Raw genomic sequence first — 21,987 nt, 5'->3', positions numbered from 1 at the left:
CAGCTTCCTGATCAAGTGGACAGAAGCACAGGAGGAACATGGGCTTGGCTTATAAACTCAGCACGTGGCATTACTCACTGGCACAGGGGCCAAAGTTCTTGGTTGAGTGGTACTGCTCTTTGGGATGGAAGTGAAGTGACCTATACGCCCTTGGAGGTGGAATAGAGTGAGAAAGACAAGCAGTGGGGGATGCATAAGGTCAAGCCTTGAACTATCCCAAAGCCAAACATGCATATATTTCTTCTATAATCTGTGTGTGTGTGTGTGTGTGTGTGTGATTATACACAAAGAGACAAAGTATGCATCCTCTTGATTCTGAATATATTGATATTTGACCATAAGCAGATATAAAATGTTTTTGACCAAACAGCCAATTTTATAAAGGGATCCAAAATATTCTGGAAATAATCTTGCTTTGAAGCATTATTATTATTGCATTTTGATAACTGAAACATCAACTAGTAGTAACCAAGAGGTATCATTCATAAGCAGATCCAGCAAGTTTCACTACAAATTATGTGTTCATATTGCCAAAAACCTGGAGTGCCATAAACCCAATAAATCTTAGCTGGCTGAAGATGCTTTCAAGTCATGGGCCTGCCATATCGCCTCTTCACACCCAACACTGTGTGCCTGACAGTCAGGCCAGGCTGACTCCTGAGCTGCACACAGGTACAGTCTCCAAATCAATCCTGGCCTCTGCCAGTTCTTTCAACCCTCACCATGAAAATCAGATCGCATAAAAACCAGCACAAGGTGCTCGTCCTGGCTCCAGGCTTTTCCTAGCAAACTACAATTTAGAACCTGCCCAGCCTCAGCCTGGTACGGCCTGGCCAATTCTAGCTGGTTCGGGCCTTGGTCATCTGCCTGTAGAAGGTGAAGATTAAACGGAAGAGTGTGTGAATACATAGATAACAAAGGGAAGTCTGTGAAATCAAAACAGGGTAATTCCCTAAGTTATCAAAATGTTACTATCATATGGGTATACTTCCACTCTAAAAGACAGACGAAGCTGTCCTATCTCACTAGTTATTAAAGACATGCAGATTAAAACAGTAAAATGCTACTTTTCACCTATGGACACAAAGATTTCTATTTTGCAACAGTGGGACGTAAAGACATTCTTACACACGGCTAATGGCACAATCCTGTAAAATAAGGTTATCAGTGTGACTTAAGGATCTTCAAAACAGACAGCCACTGAACCAGGAATTTCACTTCTACATATCCTAAAGAAATAATCAAAAGTAACTGTAGTTTTCTTACGGATTTTAATAATTCATATATATAATGAATAATAACCATTTTCTGCTCCTAAAAAAAGTGAAAGATATATGTAAAAAAATCTTCATCACAACCAGAAACCATCCCTGAATAGGTCATCATATACCTTCACTCAATGATCTGAAGAGTTTTTGTCACAAAAATTAATCATAATACAGTATGAAATGAAAATCACATTAATGCAAAACTGTATATACAGTTTGATGCCAATTATGTTAAAACACACAGAGAAGGGAGAGAAAGCAAGAAAGTAATATGCCAAACAACATCCATACATTTTCAATTTTCCTTTCAATTTTTACATATTTTCTAAGTTTTCCACAATAACTTATATAATATTATCAAAATAGATTTTATCTCATAATGAACTTCAGCAAAAGAATTCAGACACAAAAGAATATATACTTAATGCAAATCAAAACCACAATGAGGGGCGCCTGGTTGGCTCAGTCAGTGGAGCATGAGACTCAATCTCAGGGGTTGTGATTTCAAGCCCCACATCAGGGGTAGCATTTACTTAAAAGATGACACTTAAAAAAAAAAAAAAACCACAATGAGATACCACTTCACACCCACTAGAATGGCTTTTAATAAAAGACAGACAATAACAAGTGTTGGCAAGAATGTACAGAAACTGGAATCTTCGGGGCGCCTGGGTGGCTCAGATGGTTAAGCGTCTGCCTTCGGCTCAGGTCATGATCCCGGGGTCCTGGGATCGAGCCCCGCATCGGGCTCCCTGCTAGGCAGGGAGCCTGCTTCTCCCTCTGCCTCTGCCTCTCTCTCTCTCTCTCTCTCTGACTCTTATGAATAAATAAATAAAACATTAAAAAAAAAAGAAACTGGAATCTTCATGCATTGCTGATGGGAATATAAAATGGTGCAGCTACTGTGCAAAACAGTTGGGCAATTGCTCAAAAAGTTAGACATGGAGTCACAATATGACCCAGCAATTCCACTCCTAGGCATATACCAAAAAAATGAACACGTATGTCCACACAAAAATGTGTGCATGAATGTTCAGAGCAGCATTATTCGTAACAGCCAAAAAGTAGAAACAACCCAAATATTCATTAATGGGTGAATGGATAAACAAAACGTGGTATATTCATGTAATGGAGTATTTTTCAACTATAAAAAGGAATGAAGTATAATGATGAACCTTGAAAATACATGCTGAGTGAAAGAAGCCAGATGCAAAAAAGCACATGTTGCAGGATTCCATGTATACGAAAGGCAAATCCCCAGATACAGAGAGTAGGTCAGTAGACACCCAGTTAGACACCCAGTTAGACACCCAGTGCTGGGAGGCTGGGGGGTGAGGGGTGACTGCAATTAGCAATGAGGTTTCTTTGGGGGGATAATAAAAATGTTCTACAACTGATTGTGGTTATGGTTGCACAATTCTGTGAATATACTAAAAACCACTGAATTGTACACTTTAAATGGGTGAATTATATGATATGTAAGTTATATCTCAGTAAAACTGGTTTGATTTTTTTTTTTTTTAATTTTAAGTAGGCTCCACGTCCAATATGGGGCTCGAACTCATGATGCTGAGATCAAGATTTCCATGCTCTACTGACTGAGCCAGGCAGGTGCCCCAATAAGGTGTTTTTATTTAAAAAGAATATATACTTTACTATTTCACTCACAATAAAACTCATGAACAGGCAAAGCCTGTTAGAGGTGTTAGAGGTCAAGAGAATGGTTCCCTTGGGGAGGAGGGAGAAGGTGGAACTTGGGAAAGGGTCATCGAAGGAGCTTCTGGAGTGCTGGTGATGTTCCACTTCTTGATCTAGTTGAAACATTATCACTTTAGGATAATTCACCAAGCTGTACACTAACAATGTATGCATTTTTCTGTATGTATGCCGTACTTCATTAAAAAGTTAAAAAAATTAGAGGGGCCTGGGTAGTTCAGTCAGTTGAGCATCTGATTTCGGCTCAGGTCATGATCTTAGGGTCCTGGGATCGAGCCCCACATCAGGCTCCTCGCTCAGTGGGGAGTCTGCTTGTCTCTCCACCCCCACTCATTCTCTCTCTCTCTCAATCTTATAAAAGATTTTATTTATTTGAGAGAGAGAGAGAGCATGAGCAGGGGTAAGGGGCATAGAGTGAGAAGCAGATTCTCTGCTAAGCAGGGAGCCTGCTGCGGGGCTCGATCCCAGGACCCTGGGATCACGACCTGAGCCGAAGGCAGATACTTAAACAACTGAGCCACCAAGGCACCCCATAAGTAAAATCTTATTTGAAAAAGTTTAAAAAGTTAGTTGACTTCAAAAAAGAAAAACACTAAAGTTTCTTAATTTAGCCAGACTCTTACACCCTAACTCAGTTTATTTAGTCTTATTTGGAGCTGACTGTATTTATCTGGTTGCTTAACGAGAAGCAGATTAAAAACTGCAAAAGACAGGAATGAGGAAGCAGGAGGTATAGGCCCCTAGGATAAAGCAAAACTGAATAAACCAAGAGAAAACTAAGGAAGGACCATGAAGAAAGATGGTAGGAAGCAAGAGAGTATTACAAAAAAAGCAGACATAAGAATTCAAACAATACAGCAATCTAGCACCAATCGTTATATCCCATAGGACTTATAATCCCAGTAGCCCCAAAGAAACCTCCACAGCACAGAAGAACGTAAAAGATGATGCTTATTAGAGTCTAAAAATCACCAAGGACAGAGTGAAATATATCCAGGATTTTCTCCTAGGAAAGTTAGTGTGTAAATACTCTATCAGGTCAACAATCAAATAATAAAGTTAAAAATTTAAAGACCTGATATTCGAACAAATAATTATCTAGGAAATAACTTATATAAAACACTTATTCCCCCCAAAGGCCAGATGAATGGGTTAATGTGTTATTCGAAAAGATCATAAAATGACAACACAAGGGCACAGACTATATCATCCTGAAAAGTACCCTCCAGGGGACAGATGCCTCAGTTGAGACATCTAGCTCTATAACACTGGAGATTTAAATACTACCCCTTCAAAAATAGTCTATAATTCAAGGGGTCAAAACCTAGAGCACACATGCATCAAAGGTGAGCTACAAAACAATTAGAGTTGCAAGGCCAAACCCAGAGAAAATTTTGAGGCAGAACACATTTCTCTTCAGCACTTGACTACAGTGGCCTTTTGTAGGATTCTCCATATCTTCTTCCTACCAAGGTCCCTTTCCTATGTCTCAGGCTTGCTCTTACAGACTGGGCTGGTGGATGTGTGAGATGGCTGGTTGGTTTTTCCTGCTAAAATGTTCCCATCACTAAAGGAACCAATGGTTGTCAAACATTGTGATCTGTGAAGCTGATCTCATGTGGCAATGAAAAGGAAAATAAAGAAACTGAGGCTCAGTGACCAGCTCACTAAATTCAAAACTCATGGGTTCTGATTTTCAAAAGGGAAGGAGCAGACCTGCATCCCCGGCTGTCCTCACCCTACTCCTGGCACAAACCTCTGATGCTGACAGCCTGAAGCCTGAGACAGAATCTGGTATCACCAGGAAGTGGGTGTGGGCAGTTACACCAACCTACTCTGCTGCCTGGCACCACAACAGAGCCTCAAAGGGTAACGACCAACAGGTCTCCAACCGAACCAACCCTTCCTCCTGCGGGATACATGATAACAAGCTACCAAAGCTCCTCTCTCACCCACCTGCAGGGAAATGAGGCAACTCTCCTCTTTCCTTCCTTCCTGTCACTATTAAAATCCTGATATCATTAACTAGTAGCTATTCCCCATGAGCTACTGCTTTTAAAGGAGTTTGTCTTTTCTTTAGCATTTCTAGTTTATTCTAACTCTCAAGGCATAAAGGCTCTGAAATGAGGGAGATTTACCAAGCTGTCACTATACTATGAAAAAGGGATTCTTCCTTTATGGGAAGATTACAGGATGTTCCAAGTTAATGTATCTTTAAAATTACCAGGAGCACCTCTAGTCAGGAAAAGTTCTATAATTCTTCTCCAGCTATAGAGAGCTCTGGACCTCAAATAAAAGGTGGAATCTCCTTCCTTACAATTTAAATACAAGTCTTTCTCTGCCTCCCTCATTGCTCAAAGTAAAGCAGATACAGAAGTTAGGTCCCTGCCCATTCATTCACTCATAAACATGCATACAAAGGACAGGACCAGTTATTATGGGAAATTTAGAGATTCACAGAATTAGAAGTCTGTAGAAATGCCTCACGGAAATAATAATTTATGTATCTACTTTACAATGTTATAAGAAATAAATAAAATAATCCACTGTGCAGGGCATGTGGTAAGCACTCATACATCAGCTATAGGAAAAAGATGGAAAAACTTCTGTACAATGTGCTACCATTGATCTAAATAAGAGAAAATATGAATACACGCACAATACATACACATATACACATACACATCAAGCAAAACTAATTTGCTTATATTAAAACAATGAAAGAATAAATCAAAATTTAGGGAGAAAGAGAATAGGGTGTCAGGATCAAAGACAAACTAGACTTATTTGAATAGATTTTATATTGTATATTTGACTTTGGGCCATGTATTTTATTTTTTACATAATTATGCAACAAAATTAAATTTTAAGAAGCAATCACTCAAAATCAAAAGCAAAAAGAAACGAATGAATTTAACTAAGTATCCAGCTGGTGACAAAGTCATACTAAGAACTATTCCAAATGACTTTAAAACATAGTAATTTGACTCTACAGACCTAGTAGGCCATGTCCTATGGGCAAAAAAAAGAAAGAAAGAAAGAAAGAAAGAAAAGAAATCTTAAATATTTTTCAAATACTTGTATGTTGGTGGTAGTATTGGGATCATTGTCCTGAGACTTATGAGTGCACTGTGGGATAATGCAAATGAGAATGTACACCAGTGCTGGGAACAGGGTTTTCAGCATAGTTCGAGAAAGGAGAAATAGATGCAAGATCAACGAGTGAAAGAAAAACCCTGAAATCCTGAATGGGAATTATCAATATGAATTCATGATTTATTATTTCTTTAAAAGAAGTTACATACTTCCTAGCTCTGTCTACTTAGAAGACACAGACATCACGTGCACCCCTAGTGCCCAGACTGTGACCTCTTAGTGCCATTTGCCAATAAAAGGCAACCAGGGCTCCTTAAAGAAATGAATGATCCCAGATCCCGGCAGGAAACATGCAAGATGAGCCTAGGATATCTTCCCGGGATTCTGGTGTGACATCACAGACTACTTATGTCAAAAGGACTTAGGAGCCAACTTCTTCTACTGGCCAAAAATGGGACAATTTGAGCATCAATAAGGTTAGTAATTTTAACTGAAACACACTGGATACACACTTAAATCCATGAGTTCATATGGTTACAACAAAAACTCACCAGCCATATTTTGAAATTAAGAAATTATTTTGAGGGGTGCCTGGGTAGCTCAGTCCGTTAAGTGTCTGCCTTTGCCTCAGATCCCAGGGTCCTGAGATCAAGCTCTGCATCAGGCTCCCAGGGAGCCTGCTTCTCCCTCTCCCGCTCCCCCCTGCTTGTGTGCACTCGCTCTCTCTCCCCGCCCCGTCAAATAAATAAATAAAACCCTAAAAAAAATTATTATGAAAACCAAAAATAAAGGGGGAAAAAAACCTCAAGCATTTATGTTGCCTTTCTTCTCCAAATTTACTTTGGGGTAACCAAATAATTGATAAGGGCAAGAGTCTGTACAGAAACGTTCTAATAAGAATGTTAAAGTTAGGGGCGCCTGGATGGCTCAGTCATTAAGCATCTGCCTTCAGCTCAGGTCATGATCCCAAGGTCCTAGGATCGAGCCCCACATCGGGCTCTCTGCTCAGCGGGAAGCCTGCTTCTCCCTCTCTCACACCCCCTGCTTGTGTTCCCTCTCTTGCTGTCTCTTTCTGTCAAAATAAATAAATAAAATCTTAAAAAAAAAAAGAATGTTAAAGTTATAACATCACCATTTTCAAGCCTCAATGAACTAATGGATCAAGGAATAATCATCAATGTCTATTAACGTAGTAAGACACACAACCAGACATTACAGGCTTCCTGATGAAAGTTTACAAGACTACCAAAAAAACAAAGGGGGAATTTAAAAAAAAGAAAAAAAAAACCATTTCAACTCTGAATCTCATTAAGTCTCTAAATCTATCATTTTACATGAAATATGGGAACAGAACATTTCAACTGAAACTACAGGAATACAACAGGCAAACTCAGACTCTGGGAAGCACTACAGCAGTGCTCTTCAAAATGTGATCCCTGGACAGGTGTCCATCTGTGAACTTTTTGTCACCAGTCCATGACCAGGAAAGTACAGAAATTGAGAGCAGACATTTAGAAACATTTAGAGCAAATTAACAGTAGTTTTATGTCTACTGAGTCTAAATTTTAACAGGGCCGGTTTTATGTATGCTTTTTACTCCATTTTCCTGGGAAAGCTTAAATGCCAAGCTAGAAATTTATACTGTACGTTGTATATAAAAGAAAAAGTAAAAGCAATTTTTAAGAACAGAAATAATGAGGGCGCCTGGGTGGCTCAGTTGGTTCGGCAACTGCCTTTGGCTCAGGTCATGATCCTGGAGTCCTGGGACCGAGTCCCGCATCGGGCTCCCTGCTCAGCGGGGAGTCTGCTTCTCCCTCTGACCCTCCCCCGTCTCATGTGCTCTCTCTCTCTCTCTCATTCTCACTTTCTCAAATAAATAAATAAAATCTTTAAAAAAAAAAGAACAGAAATAATGTAATCACAGGTAAACTTTAAGATTAATCTGGCAGCAATAAAAACTGTCCATTGGAAGAGACAGAGTTTAGAAATGGGGAAGGGTACTTGGGGGCCACAGACTTAGAATGACAGCCTTCATTTTCACCACCTGCTATTTACTGAATAGTTACTAAGTATAAGTTTCTATACTAAACTTTTATTTATATCTTCTTATTTAATCCTCATAAAAAACCATGTAAGGCTCTGCTACTTACTAGCACCAAACTCAATATCCTAATATCAAAAATGGGATAATAATGCCTCTTTCAGAGGGCTGTAGTGAAAATTTAATGAAAAAATTTTTATGAATGTACAGTTGATCCTTGAACAATGTGGAAGTTAGAGGCACTGACCTCTACAAAGTCGAAAATCTGTGTGTAACTTCGGACTCCCCAAAAACTTAACTACTAATAGTGACAACCACAAGTGATCACTTTTTATTGCAATATACAACTTACTGGACAGACTAACTGCTCACATAGAGATGATCAGCATCACTCGGCATTATAAGCAGATGCTCACAACAGTCAAGCTCACCGCAAGAGCAACGGGAGGTGGCCACGAAAACCCCACAGTAGTACAGCATGTACTACAGTGAATTTTATGCAGCTATGATTTAATACTGCATCTCTAAACTTTTTACATTTGACTGTAAATTGTGCCATGTACAGTCTGTGTGTGCTTAAGTTTTGATAGATTTTATCTACATCTATTTTATGCATTCATGACATACCTAACTTCCACTTAATTTTTTTGATATTTCTAGGCTACGCAGTTCATCCGCAAGTTTCTTTTAATTGCCACAAATCTCCAGAAAAGTTTCATATATATATATATATATATACATATGTATATGTGTGTATTTTTTTTATTTCGCATATAGGTGGACCCACACAGTTCAAACCAGTGTTGTTCAAGAATCAAATGGACTTTGTAAATGATTCGGCTCCACACAAATAAATGGTATTTTCATTATTAAGATTATTGTTTCTTAAATCTCCTAAAAATCAGAGAGCTCTGCCTTGCTTTTAAAGATTATAATACTGGGATGCCTGGGTGGCTCAGTTGGTTAAGCATCTGCCTTCAGCTCAGGTCATGATCTCAGGGCCCTGGGATCGAGTCCTGCATTGGGCTCCCTGCTCAGCGGGAAGCCTGCTTCTCCCTCTCCTTGCTGCTCCCCCTGCTCGTGCGTGCGCGCTCTCTGACAAATAAATAAAATCTTTATTTTATAAAAAAATAATTAAAGATTAAAATACCAAGGGCACCTGGCTGGCTCAGTTAGAAGAGCACATGACTCTTGACCTCAGTTTGAGCCCCACGTTGGGTGTAGAGTTTATAAATAAATAAATAAACAAACTTAGGAAGGAGGGAAGGAGGGAAGGAAGGAAGGAAGGAAGGAAGGAAGGAAGGAAGGAAGGAAGGAAGGAAGGAAGAAAGGAAGATAGGTTAGAATACCAAGAATTAAATTAAAAGAATTTACTGAGCTGGTGATGTGCTTACAGAGATTCCTTACAGTAGAAGCAACAAAGGCATTTCCTGACCAGTCCCATGAAATCTTCCAACATGTGAACTGTTTGTTTGTGGACACATTGTTTGCTACCATCCAAGCTCAACAACCGGAGGGAAGAAGCAACAGATGTTCAGTGACTGGCCAATTCCTCTAGGAACTGCCACAGTCCATGGCATCAAACAATGATTTCTAAATGGAGAAAGATCACAGTCAGATGAAAGACAAGATATATCGTTGTGCTCCACTGCAAAAATGTTGTTTGTTAAACATAAAAGGTCATTTGAGGAACAGCCAACAAACGATTAATTAGCAAAGCAAACAAGAATATTTTTGAGGGAAAAAACTACAGAGGACAGAACTTTAAATCACTCGGCTTTCAGTGATTTCTTTTCCACTATTATACATAAAAGGTTTTTTTGTGGAAACCATGAGGTCATTGTTTTGCAGAGTCTTTACTATAGGAAACAGCTGTGGAGAACTACACAAACAGTGAACACTGCCCTATTTAGTAGCCCCTCATTGTGACAAGTGTATAGACGGGGACAGGAAAAATCCATCAAACCACACTCTAATAACAAAAGAGGCAGAGTCAAACTAAAAGCTTTAGGCCACACAAAGGAAGACAAAAAACAACTAGTTCAGGATAAGCATCTGTAAGTCAGGACAAGCACCTGTATTATTACATCTGTATCTTGACTTAGAATTCCAAGAGCAGCTGCTTTCTACATGGGTCACCAAAAACTCAAATGATTCACTTTGCATAATACCTGATATATGACAGACATTCAACAAGTTACTTAAAAAAAAAGTTTCCTAGTACTCTTATGTTCAAACACTACATGGCCTGTCTGAAACTGAACTTCCCACCCACCTCCAGAACCGTTTTCCATTCTGTGCTTCCAATCTTGAACAGTGCCATCCCAAGTCACCCTGTTTCAATACCTCCAAGTTATGCTCCTTTCCTCCTTCTTATTCACTCTTCACACACCCATAAAGCTGCCAAACACCGTCAACTCTCCTTCAAATAGATATTCTGTATATGCTCAAAGGTCAGAGGAAAGGAACAAAAGACACGGAAAAGGAAATAAATATATTGAATCCACTGCAATCCATGACAGGGTGTGTGACTCCCTTAAAATACCACCCAAGACTGCTTAAAGTTGTCCAGTGATAAAAATACAATTATGTGAGATAGCTCACATAATATGCAGCTGAATTCAAGTCTACACAGCTAGTCGTAGACCGCACCATAGTTCCTCCTGTCTATCAAGACTCCCTTTCTTAAATATCTCATGACCCCGGACCCCATGTGTTCAATTTAAATGCACGATCTTTTCTGCCCCTTGTGCTTCCCAAACCACTTCCCCTTTCCAACTGCTCCATTTCTGTCAGATAATCCCCATTATATTCTCCATCCCTCAGGTCTGAAACCGTGGTGTTTACTACGCCATCCCTTGGACTTTCCCTAATAACATGATGATGTCCTCCAAAATGTCCCTTGGACTCACTCTTTCCTCCTCCTTTTCCTCTGTTCATACCTATGACTGCCCTCTTGCATTTACTTTCTCCTTCATCTGATTCTTTTGTGCTCACCATCACAACAATTTTTCAAAAACATCCTTTTCATCAAATTTGTCTGCACAGCTCAAGCCTATATTGAAATACTACTGACTGCAGCCTCAAGGCTAAACTATTGTGACAGACTTTCAAGGCCACTCACAATCTGCCCTCTCTCAGCTCATTCATCTGCATTTATTTCCCCTTCTCTCCAAATCAGTGGTTCTCAACTGGAGCAATTTTGCCCCCCAGGGGATATTTGGCAATGTCTGGAGACATTTTTGATTGTCATGACCAGGGTAGGGAGAGGCGTACTACCAACATATAGTGGGTTGAGGACAGGGACATCACTAAACATCCTAATATGCCAGGGTAGTCCCCGACAAAAACTGACCCTGTGAAAGAAAATAACTTTAAGTTTAAAAAACGACGAACAAGGGCAGTCACTAATAGGAGGAGGCACATGTCAGGGGGGTAGGGCCCTAGCATGCACCATGGATGGGTCAGAGAGTCCTGTCCTCTACAACTCTTTGCTGGGCAATATGGCGAGGTGTAGCCACATTTTAAACGCACCTTCCCTTTGACTCAGCAATGCCACTTCTAAGACTCAGTCTTTAGAAAAGGAGACTTGATATATGTTGAAGGATTGGCTATCATGATTAAAAACTTTATACAACCTAAACACCCTTCCTTGGACTATACAACTGTTAAAAAGAATGAGGTGGGGGGCACCTGGGTGACTCAGTAGTTAAGCATCTGCCTTCGGCTCAGGTCATGGATCCCGGGGTCCTGGGATCAAGCCCCGCATCGGGCTCCCTAATCAGCGGGAAGCCTGCTCTTCCCTCTCCTGCTCCCCCTGCTTGTGTTCCCTCTCTCACTGTCTCTCTCTCTCTCTGTCAAATAAATATAAATAAAATCTTTTTAAAAAATTAAAAAAATAAAAAGGATGAGGTGGGTTTAGATGTATCAACAAAAAAACAAAGTAAGTCATGCTATCCACGGGGAAGAGGGAGAGGGGAAACAAGTTACAGAACTATATGTGGAGCATGCGCCCATCGATGTAAAAGATGTATACACATGTTTATACATGAATTTAAGTGGTCTGAAAGGATTATTTTTAAGAAAGACTTCCAAAAGCGCCTAAGTCTGAGAAGCAATGGCAAATACATAAAGTTAGCTGCAGCTGATCTTATTTTCACAAAGATTCAGCACCACAGTCTTAGAGGAAAAAAACACTACATATTTCAACACAGCCCCCCTACCTCTTTATGTTTTATGTTGAGAACTGTCATTTCAGAGGTTGTAAAGATAAGGCAACTACAGGCGCAGGACTCAGTGTGTGCCTCAGCAATGTAGGGGTGACAGAGTGAAGTCAGAACTCTGGTTCTGGGCACCTGGGTGGCTCAGTCAGTTAGGTGCCTGCCTTCGGTCACGATCCCAGGGTGCTGGGACTGAGTCCCACGTCAGGCTCCCTGCTTCTCCCTCTGCCCCTCCCCCCGCTCATGCACAGGTGTGCTCACTCTCTCTCTCTCAAATATAAAAAATAATAATAATAAAAAAGAACGCTGGTTCTGTTCCCCTGGTCTCTAGCCAGCAGGTGAACCTCAGTTCCCCCATCCAGAAAGAGGTGAGGCTGCTCACATCTCCCCCACATCTCCTTCTAAGTCTAAAATTTGATGACTCTGTTACCTCCTCTCTCCTTCAGAGATGTGGAGCTTCACTGAAACAAAAGTGACAGCATTTGACAGGCAAGGGAACTGACCAGGAAGAGACATACTTTCTATTCTATACTCAGCTACAAAGCTAATTTTTCTACATTTCAAATAAATTCAGGGGGTACCCTGAGGTCTGAGTACTCCCTGGGAACCACTGTGACATACCAATATCCTAAACATCTTCTCACAAACCAGGAAAACTTAGACCATAGGTCTGCAGCATAAAATCGGAGCCCCTAACATGAGTCTGTGAAAAAGTTAGGTGTGAAACAGAGCCAGTATAACCCTGATTGCTAGCTTGTCTGCCCCTACTCATTTTTACATTTATTCCCTTTGTAACCTGAGAACTCTCACCAATAAATAAACACCACCGGGCACCACAGTTCAAAGGGAAAAATATAGAAGAGAAATTTCTATTCATCAATTATTTGTTTTACTGCAAATTTGCAGTTCTTTTATCAGTAGATCACTCTGTTCTAGTTGTTCTTTGGGAGCACAGTTTGAAAACTGCTGCTATAAAACGTATCTTTGTTACTTGAGATGACCATCCATCTTTTTACTGACTGCAAAGGGGCACTAATCACTAGAAATCAGCATCTATATGAACCTGGAAGTGTGCATGCTAATATCCTACTAGTGAGACAATAAGCTCATTTCCTCTAAAAACAGCATATTGAGTATTTGGGTTTCAGAATGATTTATTTTCTCTAAAAGGCATTTTTACTAAGACAGTGATCCAAGGACCTGCCAGTGAAGTCCAAATTTTACCCTAGTGCTGCTGCAAACACATACACACAGAGGAGAAAAAGTAACAAGGCAACCTTCTAAAGGCTGGGTTGGTAAGAAAAACGCCCTAAGGAGGCTCAAAACATTCCTCCAACAGAATGTTTCTCAATCTTAGCCTTACTGACATTTTGGGCTGGATAACCCCTCACTGAGGGGAGCAGAGCCCGTAGCACCCCCACCCCAGTTGTGTCAACCAAGTATGTCTCCAGACAGGCCAAATGTACCAGGAATGAAGGGGTTGGGGAACCAGGCAAAAGAGCCCTAGTTGAGAACCCTGCTCAAAGAGGAGAAAAATACCTGCTTAAAAAGAGAAGTGACAGCTAAAGAAATTTCTCAAAGCATACCAAGGTTAGGCCAGTCAATCCATTTCATTCTGGGAAATGAAAGTCCTACCCTAACAACCAACTAACTAGCTCATCCAAAATCAAAAATCCGTTTACCTGCCAAGTTCCTAAAGCTCACATAAATCAATGTGGTTAGAAATCAAGAAAGAATTCTAATCAGAAAACTTACAAAGAAAATCATTAGTAACTTAAGGAAGTTTTAAGACAATAAAAGCACACTCAAAAACACACTAAGTGCTTTTTGAGACCTCAAGGCAAACTCTCGAGATGGCAAATTGGTTTTATCTTCTCTGCCAACTCCAGTCAACTGGTAGTGGCTGCGTGGAGCCCAGAATTGAGCAGGATTCTGAGAGCTCAAGGAAAGAGTATCTGCATCGAACATCAACATTGCCACAAACAGGCAAGGGGCCGTGGTAACAGGTATGCCTCACATCCACCTTCTTGGTGTTGAACTCAACTTTCTTTATGCTCAAAATAATACCCATCAAATTGGGCTGTAATAAAACATTTTGGGGGAAAAAAGTAATCCTCCAGAGTGCCACCAGACTTAACCTAATTCAGGGGCAAAAAGAAAAAAAAAAAAAAAGAGGAGGAAGAAGAAGAAATCTGATCCTGTCACTCTCCTGCTTAAGAATCAGCCCTGGATTCTCAGCTTCCATAGGATAATGTCCAAACCAACACAGCCTACAAAGGCATTCACAATCCACTTACAACACACTTCTTCCAAATTTTCTGCACCCCCATTATTCTCCACGGTGTAACCAGCCACCAAATGTCTCACTGTTCCCCCAAAACCACATGCCCTTTCATGCCATCTCCACCCCTTCTCTGCCTGGCTAATTTCTATTCATCCTGCAGACCACTGCGCTGTGATGCTTTACTTGTTCCCTAGAACAAGTGTTCCCTGGACCTACAGCATCAGCATCACCTGGGAGCTTGATAAAAATGCAGAATCTCAGACTCCACCCCAGCTCCACCAAATCCAAAACAGCTCGGTAACAAGATGCCCACGTGAATATGTGCACATTGAACTGTAAGAAGTGATGTCTTGGGCGCCTGGGTGGCTCAGTCGTTAAGCGTCTGCCTTCGGCTCAGGTCATGATCCCAGCGTCCTGGGATCGAGTCCCACATTGGGCTCCCTGGGATCGAGTCCCACATCGGCCAGAAGGCTGCTTCTCCCTCTCCCACTCCCCCTGCTTGTGTTCCGGCTCTCGCTATCTCTCTGTCATATAAATAAATAAAATCTTAAAAAAAGGGGGGGGGGGGGCGCCTGGGTGGCTCAGTCGTTAGGCGTCTGCCTATGGCTCAGGTCATGATCCCAGGGTCCTGGGATCGAGCCCCGCATCGGGCTCCTGCTCCACGGGAGGCCTGCTTCTCCCTCTCCCACTCCCCCTGCTTATGTTCCTTCTCTCGCTGTGCCTCTCTCTGTCAAATAAATAAATAAAATCTTAAAAAAAAAAGAAGTGATGTCTTGGGGAACGTACCAGGTCTCACTGGACTCAGTTCTTCACAGGCAGGTACAGTGTCTTCCCAAAATCAAAGTGCCTCACACACTGGCAGGTTGCCTCTGAGGCAAATCCCTCCTTTAGGAAGGGAAACCCAAACATCCACCTTCCAGCCTCCATGGCAGCCAGAGGTGGCCAAGTGACATGGTTGTAAGTCAATGAGATGTCAGCAGAAGCCTGCTGAGGGGACGCTTCTGGAAGAACTTTTATTTTCCCAGTGACTTCCTGCCTTGACAAACATTAAGGATAAAAAGCCAAGACGTAATAGGGACAAAATAGCTAAGAACAACAGAGCGGAAACACAGAAATGGTCTGAGTCCCTGTGGGCCCTTCAAGCCACTGTACCACATTAGAACGTGTACCTCCAGACTTACTGTTTAAGCCGATTCAACATCTTTATTGCTTAATACAATCATCATTAGGGCTTCCTCTTTTTGCGCTGAATGCATTACTAACTGATGGAGTAAACCCTCAATAAATGGGAAGTGAATGAATGAATGAATGAATGCAATGCGAAATCTACTAAAGGTTCAGAAGGTTATATGTTTTATTTTATTTTTTTAAGATTTTATTTATTTATTTGACAGAGAGAGACACAGCGAGAGAGGGAACACAAGCAGGGGGGAGTGGGAGAGAAGCAGACTTCCCACAGAGCAGGGAGCCTGATGCGGGGCTCGATCCCAGGACCCTGGGATCATGATCATGACCTAACGACTAAGCCACCCAGGCTCCCCTAGAAGATTATATGTTTTAAAATAAGACCTCGAAGAATCTGTTCAACTTTGCCAAAGCATGCTTATAAATCAGCCTCTGCATTTCTAGAATCATTGACCCATTTCTGTTCACAGCTTGTTAATGGATTAAAAAAAAAAACCTTTTAAAATGCAATGGAAATGTTCACATACAAAAATGCTGTAGAAATTGATTTTTACATTTTGGAAAGAGTAGAAAACCAAACTTAAAACACTGGGCTCTGACCTTGAAAAGTTTGCAATTGCTGTGGCTACTGATAGGCAACTATAAGCAAAGAGAAAAAAAGAGAAGGAAAAAGACTTAACAGTAGCTGGTTGGTTGCCATTCTCTCCTACTTTCTTATTTTGAAATCTCTGACATGGATCTCATTTTTTTCCAGTCCCTATCCCAGTCCAGTATTTCTATTCAAATTTCCAAGATCAAACAGCAATCACTTTTTTTTTTTAGCAAAAGAGAACATTAATAAATATAATGTATTAAAAGGGGACGGGTGCACTTGGGCAGTACTATTCTTCAGCAAGGTGGGTCCTCAACCAAGTGCTGAATCCTCAGATTATCACTTTGCATTTTACTAAAATCATTTATTTTTACTTAAATAAATTTTAAAAGAAACTTTACAACACCAATGGAAAGCCAGTATCATTTGCCACAAACAGAAAACAAATGTAAACACAAAGACAATGAAAACACAACCTTATTAAATCCTAGCTACTGTTACCTGCCGAGGCCTCTAAACTTAAAGCTTGTTCTGTTAAAAAAAAAGAAAAAGAAAGGTGGGGGTGTGAGCATGAGGTGTTAAAGGTGCTAAGACCTGTTCTTGGGCATACTCAGGACAGACAGAATGGAAAAGGAATTAACTTTCTACCATGTGATTTCATTCTATTTAACACCATATCCATGTCCCACCCCAAAGTATCCCTCATACAATTTCAAATCATCTTCCCTCTTTTTTGCTCAGAATAAGAGCCCATTTCCCTAGTGCAGCCTAAATGGCCCTACACAATCTGGCCCAGCCCACCACGCGGCGCTCATCTGAGCTCCAATGGCACCAGCAGACAGCAAACAAGAACCCAACAGCCTTATCTAGCCCACTGCCTGTTTTTGTTATGGCCTGTGAGCATAAGAACGGTTTGTAGAGATAAATATTTGTAATCAATTTGATGACAGGGAACACTAATTTTGAACTCTAACTCCAATGTTATCCCTTCCAAAAAAAAGAATCCCATTCCTCTCATTAGTAGACCCCTATTACAAAGTACTGTACTCATATTTTTATCTTAGTCAATGAGAAATTTGTGGAAATTTGTTTTCTCTTGTTATATAAGTACCTACATATTAGCCTCAATTTTGCATCTTGACCATTTACTATATGGCCCTGTACAGAAAGAGTTTGCGGATCCCAGAGCTACACTGTTCAAGCGCACTAGGCTCTCGCGCTTTCACACTTTCCTTACACCTGGGAAGCAATTCCCCCCTGACCTCCTCAAGGCTGGTTCTCCCGGGTTACTCAAGTCTCAGTTCAAATGTCACCTCTTCCAAGAGGTCACCCTAACCCTGCCCCCTCCCCCATTTAAAGTAGCCTGCCAACACATCAATCACATCACCAGATTTTACTTTCCTGGAACCACTGATACTACTTTCTTACTTTACTGAAATCTTTAATAATAAAAACAATAACGCAGCAAATACACATGGGACTATGTACGACGGAAGCGATTTACATACCAGGTTGAATGCTTTAAAAGTGCCAACCTGTAAGTCAAAAACGATCAAAAATGGGTGACCTCATTGGGTTCAACCTAACATATCAACCTGTTTGCTGCTCACAACCACCTATGACGTAGGTACTAGATGAGAAAACTGTCACAGAGGTTCAGTCACTTGCCCGAGGTCACACTGCTAGTAAGTGGCAGAACGAGGATTTGAAGCCAGGCTCAACACTCCCACCCCCAAGAATGTAAGTTCCATGAAGGCAGCCGGTCTTGTTCATTGCGATAGCCCTCCAGGGCCCATCACAGGGCCAGGCACGTAGTAAGCCCTTAATGAGCACACGATGAATGAATGGGTGCGTCTCCCTTACAATCAGTGGCATCGGTCCTAGACTCGGGGCCCACACCTCTTTAGATCCGGGCGCTGGTTAGCCAGCCGGCCGCGCCGCCAGGAAAGGAGGAATGGAAGACTTTGGGAGACGGTGCCCCAGGGACGGACGCGGGGTGCAGGGCCCCCTCCTGGGGTGGGGACGCGGCGGGGCTCACCTTGAAGTCGCGGCTGTGTTGCGGGGTGTACTCCAGGGTCCAGAGAGCCCGCACCAGGTGCGCCAGCTGCTCGGTGACCTCGCCCTGGCCCTGCGTGCCGCGGCCCACAGGCTGCTCGGGGTCGGGCGAGGGTTCGGGTCGCCCCGCCCGGTACTGGCCGAGTGCCAAGTACTCGGCGAAGAGCTCGGTGTTGCTGAGACACTGCAGCGTGGCGTTCATGAAGCACGTGTTGCCGTGGTTCCGGAGCCCCGCCACCCCGGGCACCGGTTCGGCAGCGGAGGCGGGCGGCGCGGGCGAGGCGGGGGGCGGCGGGCACGGCGGCGGCGGCGTGGGCGCGGCGGCCGGCCCGGGTGGGAAGCAGCTGCGGAGGCCGCCGCGGTCCGGGGCCGCGCCCTCGGAGCTAAGGTGCGAGAGCGTGGACAGCGTCTTGAGAACGCGGCTCATGAAGCTGCCCACCGAGCGCGCCGACGAGGGCGAGGCGGGCGCGGCCGGCCCGGGCCCCCCGGGGCCCCCAGCGCCGCCGCCGCCGCTCGCGCGGCCGCTCCGGAACAGCCGCTTGCTGAAGGAGCGCTTCTCCTTCCCGCCCGCCGCCGCCACTGGCGGCGGCCCGGGCCCCGGCGCCGTTACCTTGGACATGGCGGCGGCCGCCGACGCTCATCACCGAGCCCGCCCGCCCGGCCCGCGGCCCCGCCACGGCCGCCGCCGCATCCCGCCGCGCAGCGCAGCGCCTCACGGAGCTGGGGAGCTCGACGCTCCACACACCTCAGAGCGCCGCCGAGAGAGCTAGCGACCGAGCGGCGGCCGGCGGGGCGGGCGGGCGCGCGCGCGATCCGCCCAGCTGGGCCGCTCACGTGACGCGCCTCTCGGCGCCGCCCGCCCGGCGCTGAAGCCGTGGCGGCTGCCATGTTGACTGTGGGAATGGAGGTGCCCCTCCAGCCAGACCAGATGACTCGCGGCTCCGGGGCGGTCCCGCTTTCTGAAGTCCGAGAGAGGCCATGTCTGGTGTGGGCACGGTCCTGGCGCGGTGGGCACCGCTGGGCTCGTGCCCCGGCATGGACCCCAGGCGTGGGTCTCGGTCTTCTGATTTGAAGGCGGAGGCCTTGGGAAAGTGCGGAGATCAGGATACCGCCCCTTACCAGACCGTGGGAGAAGTAAAAGACATGGCACTGACCAGTCCTGAGCGAGCCAGCCCTGCCAGGCTTCCGAGGGACCCGACTGCCTGCGTGCATACCGGAACGCCATCACAGAGTCTGGCACGTCCTGGCAGGCTTGTCTTCCAGGTGGCCCCTTGGGCTTGCAGTGAAACGGTATAATCAGAATCACCTTCCTTTGCAAGCCTACCTTTAAATCTCCGCTGAGCTCTACCATCATTCATTCATTCAACAAATAGTTACTTCTGTATGCCAGGCACTGCTAGGCTCTGGGAATATGACAAAATATGAAATTAGCACGGTTTTTGCCTGCCCTCTTGCATTTCCCACTCGCAGATGCTGTTAATAGCTGCTATGTTTCAAGCATTGTGCTAAGCTTGCAATATTTCCCTTAATTTTCAGTTCAGTGCCTTTGAGATTGGTACAATGTATCCATTTCAAAACCAAGTTTGGTTCAAAGCCCCAAGACTTGACCTCTAAACGAAAGGTCACAGACTCACAAATATCACAGGGACCAAGATAGGTCATATCAGTGAGTAAAGAATCATGGTGTTTCAATCATCATATTGACCAATTAATACTTCAAGTGACTTGACTGTTGGGGAGAATATAAAGAATGGTGGGGCCCACGGCAAACTGCAAATCAACATCTTTCTAAAGGGGGTGGCTGTCACTCAGCTGATCCAATTGTTCCCATGTAAAAATGAGGGCTCAGATCATCTGACTTTTTAAAGAGAAGTTGGGAATCCTGTTTTTAAATGTTGGTTCAACTAAAAAAGAAATAGTGCAGGGGGAAAAAAGTACATCTTTGGGCTCCCTTGAGCTCAAAATCAACTGGTTTGTGATCTCCTCTCTGTAGATTGTCCTTTGCTGACCTTTAGCCTGAGTTCTGGTTACTGCATAAGGGAGAAATCAGGGAAGGGAGAGCCCTTCGCCTTTTTAAAACATAAACCCCACCTTACACCACATTTCAGAGTAAATGGTTTTTGCCGGAGCCTTCCACCCCAAGTAAACATGGCCTTTATGGTGACCACCCCCACCCAGGGTGCTCTGCACTAGCCTCCAAATCACCTACATTCCCACCTCTTAGTCAAAATATCCATTCTTCACTTCATCTTGAGCTCATCTAGACACCGGGAAGAAAGCAATCTGATCATTCATACTTTAGTGTGAATGCAATGGCCCTCAACCTTGGCAGACATATTTGAGTTTTTTTCAAATATGAAAATCATGGGTGAGGGAAGGACAAAAGAAAAGAATAGCTTTTAATGGAATTTCAAGCACTTTGACAACACTTTTATCACAATACCCAGGCATTATGTTAAAAGTTTGCTTGCTTGCTTGCCTGTTTTTAGGTGGTGGGAAGGGTCTTGGGGCTGTGGTCTCCCTAAATGTCAAATGGACTTAGAAGTTAGCCCTCAATTAGTTTTCCCAAGCTGCTTCATTTTTTTTTTTTTTCTAGCACTTCTCCATTTTGGACCTAGATGTTCATTGCACCATCCTGCTTGTTCAAAATCTGCAAAAGACTACCAGCTCTTAAGACAGAGACTAGATCTGTTTTGCTGACCATAGATGCCCAGCATTGACCATGTTTCTAATAAATGTTTGGTTAATGAATAAACGGCTTTAGAATGAAATTGAACATAGCAAAATCTTTTCACTCCCCACGTTTTATGCCCAGAGCCCATCTCCAATTACGGGCACCATTATAAACTGTGTAAGCCACTGCGTTGTGACTGTCCCCCACTTCAAATGCCTGCTCTTTACCCCTTTTGCTTTTCTGCCTGAGGGTTTTCTCCAAAGCCAAAGAATTCTCCTCAGAGGGGAGTTTGAATTAACAACTCCTTCTCCCCCAACAGGGGCAACCTTCAACCAGTGGGAAATACCAGCCACTGGATAAACTCCCAGGCCTCTCATCCTTTGGAGAGACAACTCTAAGGTGTACATAATGGGGTTCTTCAGAGAGTCCCCAGAGGAATGCAGGCCCATTTGCCCTCCACAACCAGTTCAATAACGCACCCTTTTCTAGATTTCTCTATTTCCCTGTCTCCCTCTTCCTACACTACTCCCTCACTCCTGCTTCCGGAATCACCTCCCAAATGTACTACCAGCACCCAGGTCGTTGTCTCAGGCTCTGGTCTAAGGACAACCCAAACTAAGACACTGAGCCACTTTAATTAGGGCTAGGTATTTAACCCAAGAGAGATCCTGATTTGGTCAAGATCAGGTTTTGTCCTAGCTGCTGTAAATAATCTTTGGTCTTATCTACCAACAGGACTTGTCCTCCTGACTGTCCTGCTGACTGCTTTCCAGAACATCATTCTTTCCTTTTACTGTCTTACATGGCTGGCACACAGCAGATGCTAACAAATCCTACTTTTTTAAATTTATTAAAC

The 21,987-nt window shown here is 43.3% G+C and overlaps 1 protein-coding gene across 1 annotated transcript in view; it reads right to left on the bottom strand.

The window, feature by feature from the left end:
• Positions 1–19,132, bottom strand: part of USP31 (ubiquitin specific peptidase 31) — a 68,422-nt gene extending 49,290 nt beyond the window's left edge. The window contains exon 1 of the mRNA XM_027610705.2: positions 18,441–19,132. Within this exon, the coding sequence (XP_027466506.1) occupies positions 18,441–19,076 (636 nt within the window). The 5' untranslated portion in view covers positions 19,077–19,132. The remainder of the gene's footprint in view (positions 1–18,440) is intronic.
• Positions 19,133–21,987: the final 2,855 nt, after the last annotated feature.

This window comes from Zalophus californianus, chromosome 10 (assembly GCF_009762305.2).
Source record: "Zalophus californianus isolate mZalCal1 chromosome 10, mZalCal1.pri.v2, whole genome shotgun sequence".
In the NCBI taxonomy this organism is placed as follows: Eukaryota; Metazoa; Chordata; class Mammalia; order Carnivora; family Otariidae; genus Zalophus; species Zalophus californianus.
This window is presented reverse-complemented; position numbering and strand designations above follow the sequence as displayed.